This window comes from Jaculus jaculus, chromosome 2 (assembly GCF_020740685.1).
Source record: "Jaculus jaculus isolate mJacJac1 chromosome 2, mJacJac1.mat.Y.cur, whole genome shotgun sequence".
Taxonomy (NCBI): Eukaryota; Metazoa; Chordata; class Mammalia; order Rodentia; family Dipodidae; genus Jaculus; species Jaculus jaculus.
This window is the reverse complement of record NC_059103.1, coordinates 56,953,422-56,973,768: the sequence shown is the minus strand read 5'-3', so window position 1 is coordinate 56,973,768 and position 20,347 is coordinate 56,953,422. Positions and strand designations below refer to the sequence as shown.

The 20,347-nt window shown below is 44.0% G+C and overlaps 1 protein-coding gene across 1 annotated transcript in view; it reads right to left on the bottom strand.

The window, feature by feature from the left end:
• The window catches only part of Tpo (thyroid peroxidase), a 74,102-nt gene that overhangs the window by 44,710 nt on the left and 9,045 nt on the right, over positions 1 to 20,347 (bottom strand). The window contains exons 3-4 of the mRNA XM_045143509.1: positions 13,009 to 13,154; positions 9,517 to 9,649 (exon numbers count right to left, since the gene is read on the bottom strand). Coding sequence (XP_044999444.1) covers positions 9,517 to 9,649; positions 13,009 to 13,154 — 279 coding nt within the window. The remainder of the gene's footprint in view (positions 1 to 9,516; positions 9,650 to 13,008; positions 13,155 to 20,347) is intronic.

Genomic DNA, 20,347 nt, shown 5'->3' with positions numbered 1-20,347 from the left:
ACCTTACATCACCACCTGCCTCTAGTCTCCTGCCACTGCCCCCTCCCAGAAGCCTCTCTCAGGCTCCTTTTCAGTGTGGGACACTCATTCTTCTAGAATGCACCATGGGCCCTTCTGTATAGGAGAGACACTTGGGGCACTTAAACAGATGATCTGAAATATCGTCATGATTCTGGGGAGATGGCTCAGCAATGAGAGGTACTTGTTTGCAAAGCTGGCCAGCCTGGGTTAGACTCTCCAGTGCCCACATAAAGCTGGACACACACAGTGGCACATGTGTCTGGAGTTTGTTTGCAGTGGCAAGAGGCCCTGGTCTGCCCATTCTCTCTTTTTCCTACCTTTAGAAATTAATTACATTTTTAAAAGGGAATATAGCCATATTTAAACTCTTTTGTTAAGACACCATGAATTCATCCAGGGACTTTACTGTCTTATGTGTTTATCAGAGGGATGGTCTTTCTGCTACAAAAGAGTCCTTGTGATTTTACTGAAATATCCTAAACTCAGAAATGAGAGGATTCTTAAGGGAATATATATTAATGCACTTATTTGAATTAAAACTAAAATTAGGCCTTTTCTGGGAGTGGATTGTTCTGACAATGTGATTGTTTTTATAATGGCATGATTTCCACTTGCGGAGTGTTCTTTTTTATTGTATTGGTCAAAGTATATTTTGTTAGAGACATATTTAAGGTGTATGTCACGACCAAGATGTGATTAACAGTGCTTTGATTTCACCAGCTGCTCTGTGTGTGAGGTACAGTTCATCTAGGCTAAGGGGTAACTAAGTCAGTTGATATGCTTGGGAGCCTCTCCCAGAAATTGAGAAAATGAAGTATTAATGATTGGTTGGGTTACTCATTCTGGTGAAAAGCGGGTACTTTCCAATTTTGCTTCAAGCTGAAAAGCCCCTTGCTTGTGCTATTTGCTGATAGATCAGCCAGTGATTTTAATGATGGCTCATTGTATGTTCATTTTTTCTTGTATGTCTCCAAAGTACCATTGAAACCAAGGTTCAATTTGTACAATACACTTCTGCTCCCAGCTACAACTTCCACACATAAGATTCGCTGGCACCCTTCACTGCACATGGGAAGTGTGACCACTGCTGCCCACCTCATTCACTGAAAGGGGAAAATACAAATGGTGACCCAAGAAGGAGGGAGACTGCTGAGAGAGTAAAAGGAGAGTAGATGGAGCTTCCAGTGACTGTCCTGGGTCACTGGGAGGCATGGTCATTGTTCCACAGATGACATTCCCTTCACTAACAAACAAAACACCTTCAACTCTCACCTGACACATCGCTAAGTTAATTCGAATCAAACTACCTTCAGTGCTTAATGGTTATAGGCAATTTAACATATCTGGTCTGATTTACTCAATAGTGTCCTAATAACATTGTAAGAAGTAACTCAATATTAAAGACATTTGCTCAGTGAAAATTGTCTAAATACGAAATTGCAACCTATTGGGCACAATGTAAATATATTACATATAAAATATAAATATACAACAAACGTATTAAATATAATAATATAAATGCATCAAACATGATAAATATTGGCAGAATGTCATAATAGTAAAGGACTTTTAAAAATAAAACACTCTACATTTGGAAAAAATTATAGTGAATTTCAATAGAAGCATCAGTTTGAAACACACTCTCCCCAAAGGAAGTGGTTTAGCATAAAATTGTGACACTGTTCACATCCTATTGGCGTTTATCAGTCAGTTCCAAGGCTGAATAGCTATACCCAATTCATCTGTCTGGTGGGTTCAGAGAACATGCAAAGTGAAGAGGAAGAAGGCTGACGAGCCTGGGGGCCAGTGAGTGACCAATGTTAAAGCGCTGGAGGGCCTGTGAGGTCATGAACAGAGGAATATGGAATAGAAAATATGAGACCTAGACTGAAGAATTCATATCATAAATACACCCACATTCACATACACAGAGTGAGGGAACTATGCTGGATTCATAGAAAGGTATGTGATTTCTTAAAGACATCAGAGTATTTGGAAATGCAAATGCTTAAAGACTTGTTGTGTGTTAGGCACATTATTGTTCTCCTAATGTCTATGACACTGTAACCCTTATGTGAGTCAGTTTAATGAGATGTTCTGCAGAGGAAGTGAGCAGTTTAGTATTGCTAAGAGCTACTTGCATTGCCCTGAGAGGGAGGGCTTCCTTGTTGACGTGACCTCTTCTTCAACTAGGACTGTCACGGAAGGACTAGTTCACAACACGCCACGATGCTCAGGGAGGCCTGGTGCCTCTTGTGTGTCTCCAGGGACAGTGAGTGGAGAATAATTCCATTATTAACACTTCACTGATTTCTAGTCCACCAAGTGGCTCGATTTGCAAAGTATGTGGGACGGTGATGCTTTTAATTAGCTGCAAAGAGTCAGCCAAGTTTGCACGAATCTGTGACAGTTGGCTTGTTTTCATTGGTGCTCCATAAAGTACACAGCATTGTTTCACTTGATTAAAACTAACAAGATGTTAACTGCCTAGTCATGATTTCGTTTCTTGTTTTCTCTGATTGACTCATATTTCAACAACTCAGTAGGCTGTTATAAGAGCCCAAGGGTACTTATTGGTACTGTGGACATCTATCCCGTGGTCACTGGACCTGCATAGTCAGGTTTGGCTTGCTCAATGGACCTGGATGGACAGTGCTAAGCACCTCTGCTACCTCTGTAGCCCTGGGGCTGTGAAGGGTCACTCCCAGACACCCATCATCAGGTGCTGGAAGGGCCTCTGTCCCTGAATCACTGCATTGCCCCTTTATTATTCTTCCTTTGTTGGACTTGGATTGATGGCAGCAGTGTAGAATGGCCATAAAGCTGTCAGCAGCAGTGAGTGGAACATTTCTGAGTGTTTTACGGAAGGCTGATGTCTGTGCTTCATCCTGTGACCTGGACTTAGATGCAGGCACCAGACATTGTGGTCTTCTGCATTCCAAATTCTTTAAAATTTTTTCCATGTGTATGTATGTTTGTGGCATGTGTTTGTGTGTGTGTGTGTGTGTGTGTGTGTGTGTGTGTGTGTGTGTGTAGTATGTGTGCACTTTTTAATTTGGGAGGACAGAATTTAATTTTGGATGTCTTGCTAAGTTCCTTTTCACTTCAGTTTGTGAGACAGGGTCTTTCAGTAACCTAATGCTCACCAGTTCATGCTGACCAGCTATCCAGGAAGCCCCCAGTATCGTTCTGTCTCTGCTGCCCCAGCATTGGGTTATAGGTGTGTGCCACCATTTTCAACATTTTTAAATGGTTGCTGCAGATCTAAACTCAAGTCCTCTTACTTGTGTGGCAAGTACTTTACTAGTGAGCAATGTTTCCACCCCCTCTCCATCCAAAATTCTATTGTGTAAAGAAACACTGGGGCTGGAGGGCTTGCTACACAAGCATGCAAACTCAAGTATGATCCTCAGCATGCACATGCAAATCCAGATGTGAACACACATGCCTGTAACATGCACTGAGTGAGGCAGAAACAGGAGGATTTCTGGGTTCATTGGTTAGCCTGTCTAGCTGGAAAGATGTGAGCTCCAGATTCAGGGAGAGACTTTGTCTCAAGGAAATGAAGTGATAGTGGTCATTTGACGCCCTTCTGTGGCCTCCAGACATGTGAGCAAAGGTGTACACATCGGCACACATGAATACATCACATGCACATACATACACAAAGACAGAATGGAAACGTAGACATTTAGTGAAAAGGAAAATTAAGCTACTAGGTTGGGGGATGCAAGTTGGTTTGCTTGCTGGGCTATCTGCCCCTGCCTTGAAACTCAGGAGCTGCTAGGGGCAAAGGTGGGGATCCTGGAGAAGAAGTGTCACAGTAAGGCCCCTCTTGCCATCTGTGATATTCACTTTTCTTTTCACGTTTGCATCCATGTCACTTCTCAACAGTGAGGCTAAGGCACATGAAATGAGGATGGTGGCTGCTTTGCATGGGACAGACACACAGAGTTGTGTGGCATACCTCAGCAGCCATGAAAACCCTAAGTGGACCATGGAATATATTCCATTTCTGAAAGATGTGACTTCTGGCCAGATGGCCTGGAGGTGCCACGTAGTTCAGCTTTGACTTGTGAGGACTGCTGGGAGAGCTCCATTAGAAGTGATGAAAGCTGGCTTGGAGGTGGTATTGTCGCGTCAGTGTTACAGTCAGTGAGGCACACTGGAGCTCCTCCGAAGAGAAAGGAGGCTTTTCTACAATTGCTATCAGCCTGATCTTCTCCAGGAAATTTGAAAATCTCTATTCTAGAACCTATATTAGGCATGTGAGGATCTGGAATGTCCTGCAGCACACCAACATCAACTCTTCCTTTTTATTAAAAGTTAACGAGCTCACTTGTAGTGCACTGGTCTTCTGCCTAGTCCATGGTGCCTTTGTTGTTTTTTGACCTCTAGTGTCCACTTTATTGGGTGAGATGTGTGTGTATGCACATATGTATGTGTACATGTATACACATATGTGTATGTGTGTGTGGAGGCCAGAGGGCAACCTCGTGTGTTGTCCCCCAGTTGATATTCACCTTTTAAAATTTTGTATGTTTTCTGCACATGTATGTGTGTGTTGTTTGTGTGTATGCATGTTTGTTTATATATGTGTGGGTGCATGTTTGTGAGTGGGCGCACACACACAGGTGTACAGAGCCTAGGGTTCTGCAGGAGTACTCCACCGTGTCTGGCTTTGTGTATGCGTTCTGGGAATCTGAATTCAGGTTGTCTTGCTTGCACAGCAAGCCCTTTGGCCACTGAGCATATCCTGAGCATCTCCCCAGCCCTATCATCCACCTTCTTATGAGATAAGGTCTCTCAGTGGCCTGGCGCTCACCAATTAGGACAACCTGGTTGGCTAGTGAGAAGCAGAGATCCATTGAACTCTGACTCCCCAGTGCTGGGATTATAAGCATATGCTATCACATCAAAGTTTCTTTAAAATGAGACTTGGGGGATCGAGCGCATGTCCTCTTGCTTGCAAGGGTAGCACTTTACTAACATACTTAACTCTAGCTGGCTTGAATTTTAAGGTTGGAGTCTTCACAGGCTTTGTTACATATTTGTAACAACTGTTGTTTAAAGCCAACTTTTAATGCATAGTCATTCCCAAAAGATTGTGTTGGAAATTTCTTCCAGTAGAACTCCAAGAGGTTTTACCATTTCATGGATCAGATCAAAACACAATATGTTTTTTTTAAAAACAATGAATAACAGGACATTGAATATGTGAGTATAAGACACATGCCAAGGGAAACTACTTACTGTCCTTGCAGACCCACAAAAATCACCAGGCATCCCAGCATAGCCTGATGCTAACTAGCTGTTCTGGAAGGTTCCTATGTGTTTGGAAGGCAAATCAAATGTTTAATTTAGGATTATAACTATTAGGCAAATGAACACAAAGAGTTGTACAGCAAACTATGTTCTATGTACAGGTGGAGTTGGAGTTCTCCCCACAGCTGACATGCATCTCTCCAGTTTGTCATTTCCCCTTACTTCTGGGTCTTAGGTTTCTACTGGATAGAAAATTCCTCCTAAGAAGGAGCTCCATGTGTAATCAGCACGTTGAAGGAAGCTGGTATGCTGGTCCTTGGTAGGGTCACATTCTGCAGGACACAGTGCAGGTCCACGTGAGAGGCACAGTTGTCAGGCCAGCCTGCTAGATACAGACTAGACTCCCTCTTGAGATCCAGTGGGGAGACACCAGGGACATTGTAGCTCACTGCCAACTTTTTCCTAGGCTGAAAAGTCTTCTCTAATTCTGAGATGGGTGGTACCTCCAGGTCAGTCTAGTCTGCCAGTCACCACATGCTCCATTGGGGCAAAGCATGCTGAGTGACCCTTGGACATGTCTAGACCCAAGATCCAGCTGTCTAGAGGCTGAAGCTGGAGTCACTTCATGATGACAGTCAGAGGGTAATTCTTATCACACTGGGCTGAAGACGACATGCTTGTTTGTTAGGCAGGTCCTGTTCACTGAGTCTGGGTCACAGGTGTGGCCATAGCAGGCCAGGTTAGCTGTTATGGTCTGCCCTGTAGGCAGCTGTCACCATCCATGGGGTCCATAGCTGCCCCTATAGCATCACCCCCATCAATAAACAACAGCTGGGCTGCACCCCTTCCTACAGAGCTTTGGTTGACCTTGCACAACTCTCATGAGGAGATGCCATCGTCCCCTATACCTCAATGTCACAGAGGAGAAAATAGGACTCCAGATATTGGACAGCTCAACCTATTCTGAGTGAGGGCAGGTGAAATCCAGTATATCACTTTGTTTCTGTCCTAGGAGAAGTGTCTCCCCAACTCTCAGGACTGTACCTCCAGATAGTAATCCATATCTTAGGCACAGAATGTCTAATTCCCTGTATACCAGGACAAGGGAGGGATGGCTGGCACAGCATGTCTTCAGCGGTGCCTACTCTGTGAAACAGTGTTTAGGATTAAATTTAGTCCCTCTCAAACCCTCCTGCTTGTATGGCAAGTGCTCTTATCTACTGAGCCATCTCCTGAGCTCCCAAACCTGTACTTGAATAAATTGAAAAAATTAAAAGAAACGCATGTATTTATAGGCACACGTGACATACAAAAATTAAACCATGCAGAGCTATAGAAAACAATGAAGTCAGAGCAGTAATTTAAAAAATCTCTTAAGTAAAAATATCCCATACTCAGATAGATTAAGTGCTGCATACTGCCAGACTTTTAAAGAAGATTTAACAATGTTCTTCAAACAACTTTATGAAAAAAATAAGGGGAAGGACTGCTAACAAATTCCTTTTACAAACTAGTTTTACCCTACCACAAAAATTAGATAAATTAATAACAAATAAAGTAAGCTCTAGATCGATTTTTCTGATAAGCATAGATACAAAAATCTCCACGAAATACCCACAAACCTTATTTAAGAACCCATCAAAAAGCATGTATATAATTCCCACCAAACTTCCCTCTAAACATTAAGTTTATGGCCATATATTCATGCTACTCTGACTTTTGGTTAGAGAAGCTTCTCTTTTTAGACGGTGGTGACCACTGGAGTGACTCAAAATTCACCATAGTGCCAAGAGTAAGTGACAGCAGAATGTTCACCAGTGAGACAGTTCTATCACAGCCCCCAAGTCTCAGTGATCATTGAGGAGGAGGTGGCAGAAAGAATTGTTAAGAGCCAAAAGAGAGGAAGGAATACTTGCAATGTTGTCTTCCAGACACAAGTTGGCCTTGACATTCGTGACCTCACAATAACTGTCACTACCGACATTAGACCTGGATAATAGGATGAAAACTGATGACATGGAAATAGAGGGAGACTAGCTGGAAAGAAGAAGGATTCAGTTGAGGAGAGGATTTTAGAGGGAAGAAAGGGGATTGGTGGGAGGGGGACTATACTAATGGTATATTGTCATTTATGGAGGTTGTCAATAGAAATTAAAATAATAAAAATACATATGTTGTATAATTTTTGTTTTTTTTTTAACAGAGGGTCTTACTCTAACTCAAGCTGACCTGAAACTCACTCTGTAGTTCCAGGCTGGCCTCAAACTCACAGCAATCCTCCTACATCTGCTTCCCAAGTGATGGGATTAAAAGGTTATGTCATCACACCCAACTTTGTGGCAAAAACTTATGTATTAAAAAAAAGAAGATAAGGATGAGAAAAGTGGCAGAAAAGCTCTCCTCTGATGGGCATGACTGTGGGGTGGGAACACAATGCAAGTGACAATACCTGGTTGTCAAAGTGTGGTGGAAGGGGTGTGGTCCCCATCCAATCAGGCATTTTGAATTGGCCCATAGCTGGCAGCTACAGGAGACTATTGGGAGTAGTTTTGGTGTGTTATTGCCCAGTTCCTCCTTACTAGAGCTCATTCTATTACTTGTGTCTTCAACCTGTTGTGGAAAGGTGTGGTATCTAGACTCTACCATTTTTTTTCTACATGAAGCTTCCTCTCAAGACTATAAGGCAAAATAAAACTTTTCCTTTCATCAGATGATTTTGGTCAGGTATTTTGTTCTTGCAACACAAAGGCAACTACAATAGAAATTTGGTTTCAGAGGATTAGGGTCATTGCTTATAGAAACATGACTTGTGTGGCTTTTGTTCATTTGGAAGTGGTTCAAGTGAGAGATATGGAAGGGCTTAAAACTTTGGACTAAGAGACAATTTATAATACTGTAAGTAGAGCTTGATGGAACTGGTCAGAGTGGAAAGACCTAAATTCAGAAACAACTGTGGACTGGGGAGGCTTAGCTTTTGAGAACTTTGTCAGGACTGGACTAGGGGCAGTTTGTGTGAGGGGCTAGCTTCATTATGCCATGTCTTGAGAATTTAAGCAATGTTGAATTTAGAAGTAATGGACTGGTGTGAAAAGAAATATATGGTCCAGAAAGAAATGATCATTGAGATTGGGCCAGCTATTGTGCATTGGTATAGTAGAGAGAATGATAAAGGAAGTGTCTTGTTTTCAAAGTCAGCTTTATTCCCTGTGAATCAATGAATTTGGTAGCCCACCTGGTACTATGCAAAGATAATAAATGCAGAAGAGAGAGGTTCATTGGATTTGCAATGGAGATGGCCAGTGGATGATGTGAGGCAGGTTGCTGTAGTACCCACATGGAGCACAGGAGGGCCATGGCATGGAACCATGGGTTGCAGTGAAGATTCCCAGATACTGGAGAATCCAAAACCGTAGGAAAACTTTCAAGGAGAGCTCTGATTCATGATGTATTGTTTTTCCTCAGGATAAATGCATTCTAAGGAGCATTTCATCATGAGTCCCAGATATGAAACTACAGGATTTGATGTTTTGCCCTGCTGATTTTTGACCTTTCATTGGCTCACTGTTTTCTTGTTATGTTTTCTTTTGCGGTAAGAATGTTTACTCTGTGCCAATAAGTATATGTAACTGGTGTTCTGATTTTATAGGCTTATAGTTAGGGGCCTGTTTCAGATGAGACTTCAGACTTTCAGAGAGTGATTAGATTGATACAACAATATGGGGAATTTTAAAGTTCAACTGAATGCAGTTTACATCATAAGATGGTTGTCAGTTGATGGAGGCCAAGGGTGGAATGTAGTGGTTTGAATCAGTTATCTGCCATAAACTCATGTGTTTTGAATGCTTGGTTCCAATCTGGTGGCATTTTGGGAGGTGGAGTTTTGCTGGAGGAGATATGTTACTAAAGGGTGGGCTCTGGGAGTTATATCCCAGTTTTTCCCTTGCTAGAGCTCAGTTTACTCTCTTTTTGCTATCTTCTACATGCTGTAAGGTGTGATGTCCAGCCTTTGCTATACCATATTTTCCTGCCACCATGAAGCTACACCTCATGACCGTAAGCCAAATTAAACCATCTCCTCCCATCAGCTGCTTTTGGTCAGGTGTTTTATCCCAGCAATATAAAGGTAACTACAACAGGGGACATGTAGAGGGGAAGACATTCACTGTAGTCTAGAGCCTCCTTCATGGTCAAGTCCACATCCATGAGGAGTGGAGAGACTGCACACAGTACCTGTTGTTGCAAACCCCTGTGATGGGTCGGTATTTGTTTGCTAGGCAGGTGTCTGGACATCTTGGTGGTAGCATGAAAGGCAGGCATCCAGACAGGTTGGCAATTGTGCTCAGGGCATCTGCTGACAAAACATCTGCACGACAAACAACAAACAAGACTCTACTTCGACCATCCGTCCCCTGGTAAAGAACCTTTTCCCCTGTGGTCTAACCATAGCCTCAGCATTCAAATGAGGTTTCTGTGCAGCCAAGCCTTCCCTGTTCTGATCACACCTGCCTTCTCCCTTTCAGTCACTTGCTCCTACATCTAATTCTCTTGAACATTCTCACTGATAGAATGTGGTGGTTTTGTTTTGGTTTATTTATTTATTTCTGCTTTGTGATGATTTAGAAAAGTAACCTAAGAGCCCTGAGGCCCAGGGAGATAAGTCAGCAAGTCACTGTTCAGACTTGTTACCCATTTCACAGGGTACATCATCAGTATATACCCTGTTATTCCTAAACAGCAAGACATTCTTGTCTCACATGGGCTCAGTGCATCAAAAGACTGTGAAAACATGACATGTGACCCCCATACAAACTTGGCCTGGCCAAGCTTGCTAATGATATTCATGTTTCCCTCCCTCTATTAAACTACATTTCCTTTTGCATTGATTCTTTGTTCCATGGCAATTGCACCTGAAAGCTGTTTCTTTCTTTTCTTTTTCTTTAGTGTATGTGTGTGTGTGTGTGTGTGTGTGTGTGTGTGTGTATTCTCTTGTGTGGACCCAGGCAGAGCCCTGTGTACTTTCCTGAGGTGAAGTTGGGCTCACCTGCAGTGGCTAGAGGTAAACATCAGGTTCTGTTAGTGATGAAATCTCTTGCTGATCCTGGAGTTTGCTGGATGTTTGTGAAATTAATTGATTTATTAAATTCACTTTTTTTCCATGAGCCATGGCAATTCTCTGGTCTCTGTTCTTTACAGAAATTGGGTTACAGATGTGTATGGCCATGCCTTGCTATTTCTGTGGGTCCTTGGCATTGCACTGAAGCAGTCTTTTAGGCCTCAGGCCCTCATACTTGCATAAGAAATGCTCTTAGACACTGAGCCATCTCTCCAGTCTTGTGTTTTATTTATTGTTTTTCTTATTAATTCTGTCACTATTTATGTTCATCTACAAATCAAAGCAAGGACTGCCTTGCTATCCATTAGTAAAAGCAGCTGTCATTTTCATCCATGGTGGGCTATATAAATGTTTAAATGTAATGCCACAAGACTTTGATAAGCTACGCATTAATGAAATTGAGGTATTTGCTAGAAAAAAAATTAAAAACCCACAAAGAATGCATTCTATTTTCAAAAGGCAGAGAAAAAAAAAACAAGTGTCTTAACAGTGACTATTCCCTGCTCAGGCCCAAGAGACAGTGAGTAAACTGAGACCACAGTGTGCCCTCAGTGAAGGGAGGTCTGGCATTCCTTATTTGCTAGGGAATAACAAAATGAGTTTATATCAGTGACATTGCAGTTTGAATGCATGTCCCCCATAGACTAAAGTGTTCTATTAAAGTTTGTAAATTGGGTCTCCAGCGCCTGGCTAGAGGTGTCACAAGGGGTGGATCCTGGGATCCAGCTCTAAGATGTGTTTGGGGTTGGTTATGATGTCCAGTTTAAAGGTGTGCAGAGAGGTCCTGCTTGCTCCAGTTCCCTGCTGTTTGGTTGTTCCTTTCTGCTTGGATGTATGGAAATAGCTTCTTCTGCCACTGATGGAGCTTCCCCTTGTATCTGTAAGCTTGAAATAAATAAATCCCTTCCTCCCATAAACTGTGCCTGCTTGGAAGTTCATCCTAGCAATGTGAAGCTGACTATAAGAAGTCATAACAGATTTGTTAATCCACCAAACCAATGTAACAGCTTGAAAGGAGAGCCACAAGTTCCAAGTACACTCCTTGTGGATGAAGTGGCCAAGAAAAGGTTTTTACTTGGATCTTTTTACTTTCCTCACATTCTTAGTTGGCTGTGTCTATAGTGAAAATAACTTCATAGTATCCTAAATGTGGTGCCCTTCAGTTCTACATTATGGCCTGGGCCAAACACAGCATATAGATATAGATATAGAGACATGAACCAGCAGGACCCCATTCTATTGTCACTTCTACTGCAGTCATAGCTGATCCCACAACCTGACAGGGACCAATGTCCTTAGAAATGTTTTCTAAATGGGGTCTAAAGAAAACCCCATTCCAGTGAATTTTTGTGTGCTATAAAATCAATTTAACTTAACTGTTCAGTGTAGGACTAGAGAACTATGGCTAGTCCTGGCTTATGAGTTTTTTAAAATTAATTAATTAATTCGTTAATTTGCAAGGAGAGAGAGAGAGAGAGAGAGAGAGAGAGAGAGAGAGAGAGAGAGAAACAGAGAGAAGAAAATCAGAGAGAGAATGGGCACACCAGGGACCCTGGCCATTGAAAACATACTACAGATGCATGCATCTTTGTGCATCTGACTTTACGTGGATACTGGGGAATTGAACCTGGGTCATCAGGCTTTTCAGGCAAGCACTTTAACTACTTAGCAATCTCTCTAATTTTATTAGTCCAATAAGCATGAGATAACCGAATAGTGGGAAAAAGAAAACACTTCACAAAGACCAAGAAGCTCATTGTACTTCACTGAGAACTCTCCCTCCCCCAAGTTTTTGGAAGGAAGGAGGCTTGTTTTCTAGGGTTGTGCCTCAGGAGTTCCCAGTATGTTTCTGGGCTGCCTTTGTTGTCATCTCAGTATCTTGTGTCTGCAGAGATATATTTGCATGTATGTGTATGTGTGTATGCATGTATTTTTGAGATACTATCTCATGTATCTTAAGTTGGCCTCTAACTTACCATGTAGACAAGGATGATTTTGAATTTCTGATCCTCTTGCCTGCTTCTACCTTTTGGGTGCTGGGATTATAGGCTTATGTGACCACACTCATCTTCTAGCTGAAGCTTTGAAGTGAGGGAGCTCATACCTGTGGGCTCTACTACAACCACCTGTATGAGCAGCCAGGGACTTCACCGCATTTCTGAGATGCCAGCATTACCATCACTGGTCTGGAAAACTGATTTATAATCAGCCCTGGCTACAGAGTGGGAAGTGTAGGCTACTGTCCATTCTCCACTTGCTGTGCTGTGACATGTCACCATCTAATAAATGTCTTCTCAGAAAGCTTATACAAACTAATGTGCCTCCTCTATGGGGAGGTTACAGGAAAATTCTCAAATTATTTCCTACCAGAAAACAGCATACTTAGTTGGTTCTCCAAAACCCATCTGTGTAGAAGGAAAATAGTATTTTCCAAATTAATAAAAAGAAGAAATTACTTTAAAACAGTTTAAAGAAGTGCCACTTTTGTCCTGTGATGCGTTGATCAGTGTCATTAAGCATCACTCTAGGGCAGCACCCTGCCCCCCATCAGGCTACATCAACATGCCTGGAGAGGTACCACTGCTGGGGAAGGTGTGTTGGGTACTTACCAGTGGGGAGCTGTTCACGTTTCATGGCCTGGATTGAAGTTTCCATGATCTCTGCTGCTTGGGAAATAGCCCTGCTTGTGGGCTCAGGAAGCTTGGAGAATGACAACAGCTGGGTTGGGGAGGGGATGTCTCTCTTCCTGAGGTTTCTACAGCACAGGAAGGAGACAGAACAAAAAGATCTGTTTTTAGGGGCTGGAGAGATGGCTTAGCAGTTAAGACGCTTGCCTGCAAAGCCAAAGGATCCTTGTTCGATTTCCCAGGACCCATGTAAGCCAGATGCACAAGGTACTGGAGTACATTTGCAGTGGCTGGAAGCCCTGACACATCCATTCTCTCTCTCCCTCTCTGTCAAATAAATAAATTAAAAAAGGATCTGTTTTTAGGTGCTGTGGTGCTCAAGATCAATGAATCAAACATTTATTGAACAACTGCACGTGCCAGACAAAATGCTAGGACCTGTGGCATGTAGAAAGAGGAAGTCTAGATGGTTCCCAGCCACAGGGTTGGTGGAGTTAATAGAGAGGTACAACTACAGTACATCAGTATTGGATCATGAAGAAATCTGCACTCAGGTGATTTTCACAGCCAAACTTTGCACACCATCAAACCCCACTTGGAAACCATGTGTGCCTGCTCCAGTGATGGTGTGGTTGATGAGCAGTACAGTCCTGTTGGATCGTAGGGCCAACAGGTGCTGGGGATGCAAGAAGCCCAGATGGAGCTCAGATTGCAGATGTCCCGACAGACTTGCACCTGTTTCTTTTCTGTTGGGTATCCCTTTCCTGTGGCACCCACGGTCTCTCACACAGGCACTATCTCCTCTAGATCCCTAGCACCAGCCACAAGATCTAAGTCAGGAGGTTCAAAGATCACCATCCCACTGGCATTTGAGGATGGGGAGCCCCTGCCTAGGCAGAACAGGGGCCTTTGGAGATGGTGTGACCCACCGAGAGCCCTGAGCCTACTGCTCACCTGCAAAGTGGACTCCACACCCACAGTGCGTCTCAGGTTGGCTCAAGACAGGCAAATAAGTAGGGTAGAGTGACCAGAACTCACTAAGTCTCCTGGCATTTGTCACAAGACAGCTGCTTAGGATGGAGAGTCTCAAAGCAGTCAGACCAAGGGTGTGAGTGTCTGATACCAGAGAGAACCATGCAGCTGGAAGGAATGTCCCCTTCCCACTGTCAGCTGACCAAGATGGATCCAAGCTCACCTCACTGTGGCTTTGGGGTAAAACAAGTCAATTATTCTGTACAGTTGTTTTGATAGCTGCAATTAAATGGATTATTTTTTTAATGATTTTTTTTTTCATTGTAGGGTCTTGCTATAGCCTAGGCTGACCTGGAGTTCATTATGTAGTCTCAGGTTGTCCTAAAACTCATGGCTATCCTCCTACCTCTGCCTCCCCAGTGCTGGGAGTAAAGGTGTGCATCACCACACCTGGCTAAATGGATTATTTATATAGTACATGTGTTACTAGTAGCCTAAAATGCACAGTGCTTCCTGAACGAAAGCCACATTTCAGGTACTATGGTGCAGTTAAGGAAGCTGTACATTGATAACTTGTTAAGCATTCTACCTGCTCTTATCATGGAAGCAAAGGTGACTTTTGAGAGTACTGTAATCATTTATATCTTTATGTGTATATCCCAAACCATGTTGCACACCCAAAGATATAATAAAAATAAGACAAAAAGTTATGACTATGCTGATTTTACAGATTAAGGAAATTAACCCAATAAATTCATTGTAAATTGAGTAACTTTTGCCAGGAAGATACCTAGTGAGTGACAGCAACAATATTAGCATATAAACACATGCATCATTTACACCGGAAATAAGCTACTGTACCCGTTAGTGTCCACGACATAAGACGTAACATGTAAAATATCTATACTTTAGACCTGACAACATGTTTGTAACGATCCTATGAAACCTTGAGCTTTGAGGAGACAGCTCACTCAATTTATAAGCTAATACATGAGTCAGCCAGTGTTTAATGAATAGGAAACAAGAGACCTTGGTCAGAGATGCATTGTTACAGCAACTGCACAGTTTTAGGTTCTGAAGATGTCACATGGTAGGCAAAAGTGTGTCTCCTCCTAACATTCCCTCTTTCATTAGAGATGTTTCTTAAAATTTACCTGAGCAGGGATACTGCTAACACAAAAAAGCATGTGATGTATTTTTGTTTGTTTGTTTGTTTTTGGAGTAAGGTCTCACTATAGCCCACACTGACCTGGGGCTCATTCTGTAGTCTCAGGCTGGCCTTGAACTCACAGTGATCCTCCTACCTCTGCCTCCCAAGTGCTGGGATTTAAGGCATGCCTCACCACACCCAGCACATGTAGTATTTTTAAATTAATATTTTAAGCACTCCTGATGTTCATTTTCCTGTAAATATTCAAAGGCGTTTCTAGGCAACCTGACTCCCTAGTACGGTGCTGTTGAACTCTCTTGCTGCCCTGGCTGCCTGAAGGAAAAAGACTGTCAGTCTAGCAACCAGTCAGACTGCCCTTATGAACAAGCCAGCCATTCTGGAACACTCCACAGACACCTTGAGACAATTATGTCTCTGATTTCTGTGGCTCCTTAGAGTGACTGGTGCAGAGGCAAGGCTGTGATTGATGCTAGGAGATAAGATTATGAGTGGTCCAAATATCCCTTCTTGGGCCTTATAAGCAAGTTTCTTGCTTATATCCCAGGATCAAGGACTGAGAGACACCCTCTTCTGCTGCCTCTCTGGGAATGGCAGCATTAGAACTGATAAAGCCTTCTTTTAAATGGTCTTTCTTACCTTCATGGTGTGAGCTGAGCTGGTAAGATGAAGAGAGTAGCTGCAGAGAGTGGCAGCCCTGGTAGGGACAGCAGGACAGCAGCGACAGTGACAGCCAAAATGTTGTCAGGCCAAGCTGAGAAAGCAAAGACATCTGGCTACCTTACAGCTTGAGAAGCAGGTGTCCTTGTGGTGGAGGGTGCCCTGTGCTTTAGTGACCTTGGCCACAGTGGTAGGGCCTGGCACTTAGCTCCTGAGTGTCCTGGATCCCACAGGTCCCTGCTCCCCATCACTCAGGTTCCCAGGGAAGCCAGGCTGTTACCCTGAGTAAACCTGGCAGTGGTTGAATTACAGAAAGGGTCAGGCAGCTACGTGCTTTGCAGCTTAACAGGTTGAGTGCAGCCAGGGGAAGGTGAACAGAAGTGGATAAGAGAGAGAAAGCTGATGAGAGAGATTGGCGAGCAGTACACTACAGACAATGCCTGAAGGGAGCCAGAAAAGAGACTTTACAGGCCCTTGTCCCTGCAGAGTCTCAGAGAGCTGCTAAGTCCTCTGGGTCACAGGTCTCAAACCCCAGGCTGAGAACTGCACCACTGGTCCAGGCGTGGCCAGGGGCCAGGCGTCCTGATACCTGACACCTCACAGAGTCTGTAACACTTGAAAGGATATAGGGCTCAGACACCCAAAGTCTGCCCAGGGACAGTGACATTAGAGGCTGCTTCCATATGCCTATTGGTGCCCCTCCTTACTGCCAAACACCGAGGGAGACTCAAGCTTATAGAAACTAGCATTTGATGAGCTTTCCCTCGCCTTCCATGATTTATATATTGGCAGAGCAAAAGAGCTCTCAACTACCTCATTGATGACACCAGTACCCTGCCCTGTTCTGAGCTGGCAGCCACTGGAGACGCCCTGTTCAGATTATCTGACCTCTGGGCTAGGCATTCTGGACCTCACAGTGGTAAGCGCTTTGGAGCAAAGTCCATCTCTTCCTCAGTTTGGCCCCTTAGACATCACATACCTTACAGAGAAATTGTCCTTTGTGGCTTGCCACCTCCTTTCCATACCTAGCTTGACCCATAATCAGGTCTTGGGGGCTTTTTTTAAAAAAATCAATTTCCCATTCAGCTGGGTCGCTGTGCAGGGAGGTGCCAGAAGGGCAGTATGCCAGCTTTCCAACCACAGCTCCCATTTCCAGCCCTGCTGCATGGGCCTTAGCATACAAGCTGTGGGGGTGGGAAGGGGGGGGGTGTTCAACAATGACAGGGACATGGTTTGTGCTCTTATTTGCAGATATATATAAATTTTGATTAAGTTCCCATCTTGTGCAACTCTGATGTAGCTGGTTCAGCACTCCTAACATGAAGAGCTGAGGTGGAGAGACATGTGTCAGATTTATGCTCCCATTAATCCTCCCAGAAGTGGAGAATGCTGCCCAACAGTGCCATTGTCATTAAATCATGATGTGCCCTTTGCTCCTCAGTCTGCTACCTAGAGGACCTGGAGCTTTTTTTCAATGTTAACAGACTCAAATGATGCTATAAATCTAAGCACAGAAAATCCTAGAACTCATATCCAGTGGTGAATCAGAAATTGTCCCTTGGTGTTCATAGGAGCAGATCAATTACTCTGGGATGTGAGCCTTGCTGCTATGGATACAGGCTCAGCAGCCTGTACTACCTAGACCAAAGAACATCCCTTGTGGGGTAAATATTTGTAGTACTACAGAAATCACATCCAGGGAGGAAAAGGGAGGAAAGTGCTCCAGGAATACTTGAGGAAAAGGGGAGAGTCATCTAAGGTTGGCTTCTGCACTGCAGACACAGGTGTAACTTTGGCCCAGGAAAGCCCTTCTTCTCTTTTGTCAGCTGAGGTCCTATTGAGACGCTCAGCTGGGGAGGCCACTGAGGGTGGAGACATCAGTCACCTGGTGTGATGGTTTATACTGATTTCCAACTTGTTAGGAACGAGAATTACTTAGGCATGTGCCTGTGAGGCATTATCTTGATCAGGTTAGTTGAGGTGTGAAGACACAGCTTGACTGTATGAGGTACAATTCCTTGGTCTGGGTAAAAAGAAGAAAGCTAGCTGAGCAGTAGCATTCATTTCTCTGCTTCCTGACAGTGGCTGCGGTGGAACCAGCTGCTACATGTTCCTGCTACTATGCCTTCCCCGCCACAAAGGACTACATGTCCTCCGAATGTGAGCCAGATCAAATCTTTCCTACCTTAAGTTGCTTCTGGTCAGGCATTTGGTCAGAACAATGAGAAAGTAACTGATACATTTGGTAAGTCCAGGAGTGGCTTCTGAACCTCATTCATTACCATTCTGGCAGAGCTGGAGCCACTTCCTACCAATATGACCGACAGAAGGTCCTGCTACTCCTGCCCGCCCCTATACCTGGGCCTTCTTCCTGCTGAAGACACACGGGTCTGGTGCCACAGGCAAAACTGCCACAGTGTTGGTGTAACCGGAGCCCTGTATTCCTCTCCATCTGGTGTAGGCCTGACAGAGGTCTCCTGGGGACCTCTGTCAGAAACAGTAGGTCCTGCACCGGGGTTCATACCTTAAAACTCTTAGATTTGCAAATTTGACTGATACAAGCCCATTAGGCCTGAATAAGTGCTGGGAGTGTTTCCAACATGACTGGAACCAGTGGGTGTCTTCTATGCCATCGCCTTTCTTTCATGACAGAAGATAATGGCTGCCTGTCCATCAGTGGCCAGAGCTATACCTCTTAATTTCCATCATAATGCTCAAACCTCATGTTTGCAGAATAGAGTTAGGAAATTTCTAAAACATATAGATTCATCATGCATGGTTCTTTTCTATGAACAGTGCCCCTTTGTCCTGGGTCCACACTTCCTTCTGCCTGTGGTTTCTCAACAATATCCACATGGTACCTGCATTCATTCTGACTCTGGTCAGAACTATACTGGAGGGCAGTGTGGTCAGGTACCATGGGTACAAAGAGAAATTTGGAATCCTTCCTATATACTGATGTCCCTGGTTAGTACCTTTGCCTTATAAGGTAATGTTCCTCTTCCTACAGGAAGTCCTTGCCCCCCGCCCCCCCCCCCGCCCTGTAAGAACCACCTGATCCATTCATGACACCACACTGATTCCTAATATCCCCAGTGAAGAGGACCCTCAGTGGAATGGGATGAGGGAGAGGAGACATAAGAAGACAAACAGATGGGAATATGACCAATTTGCAGCATGCTCATGTAGTAAGTTCCTAATAAAAATATAAATAAAAAAAAAAAAGAAATCATACTCAGAGGGAAGAAAAGTGCTCCAGCCATGTTCATGGGTAGAGAGGAGAATAATCCATGCTTAGCTTTGGCTCTGCAGATCAAAAGAAGGAAGAAGACTCTTCTCCCAGTCTGCTGAGCTGTTGTTGAAACTCTTGGTTGAAGAGGGAAGTATGGTTGGAGGCATCAGTTCCCTGATGTGATGATTTATATTGATTGTCAAATTGACAGACTCTAGAATCAACTAGGAATCACACCTCTGGATTACCTAAATTAGGTTAACCTCTGGGCATGCCTGTGAGGGAATATGTTGATTAGGTTAGCCGAGGTGGGAAGAACCACCTTAACTGTGTGCAACACTATTCCAGAGCTGAGGCCCTGGACTGGATACAAAGCCAAAACTAGCTAAGTGCTAGCATTCATCTCTCTCTCTGTTTCCCGACCATGGATGCAACGTGACCAGCTTTTTCAGGCCCCCGGTGCCATGCCTTCTCTGCTGCAGTGTACTATATCCCCTCGAATTGTATGCTCAAACAGGACCTTCTGTCCGTAAGTTATTTCTGGTCAGGTATTTGGTAATGACAACGAGAATGTGCCAAATACATCTGGTAAGTTCAGGGGTGGCTTCTGAGCCTCATTCATTCTCTACCTAGGTAGGCCTGGAGCCACTTCCTACCAGCATAGTTGGCCTAGGTGGCCTATCCATGATTGACAGCAGGCCCTGCCTACCTTGCCAGCCCCTGTATTTGGTTCTCCTTCCTTCTGCAGACATCTGGGTGTCTAGCCGTCTCAGGGAAAGCTGCCCCAGTGTTGGTGCAGCCCGAGCCCTGCGTTCCTCCCCATCTGGTGTACTCTTGGTGACCTCTGTCAGAAACAGTAGGTCCTGCACTGGGGTTGACACCTTGATACTCTCAGGCTTGTAAATTTTTCAGATACAGGGCCTGGAGAGATGGCTCAGTGGTTAAGGTGCTTGCCTGCTGTTGTAGTCAGCTCCACACTACTGGGATGAACCTACAAACCAGACACAGTTTATGGGAGGAACAGATTTATTTCAGGCTTACAGATCCAGGGGAAGTCCAATCATGACAAAAGAGGCTGGTCCCCTTTCACAGACCCAAGCAGAGAAAGGAGAAACCATCAACAGTACCAACAAAAACAAGCACCCAATCCACAGGGACCCTGGCTAAAGTCACTGTGCACACCTATGGCTGGAAACAGACCCACTCCAGTAACACCTCAGGGCTGGATCCACCCACAGAAACACCTCTTCCAGCCAGGTGGCTGGTATCCAAGGTACAGTTGTAATAAA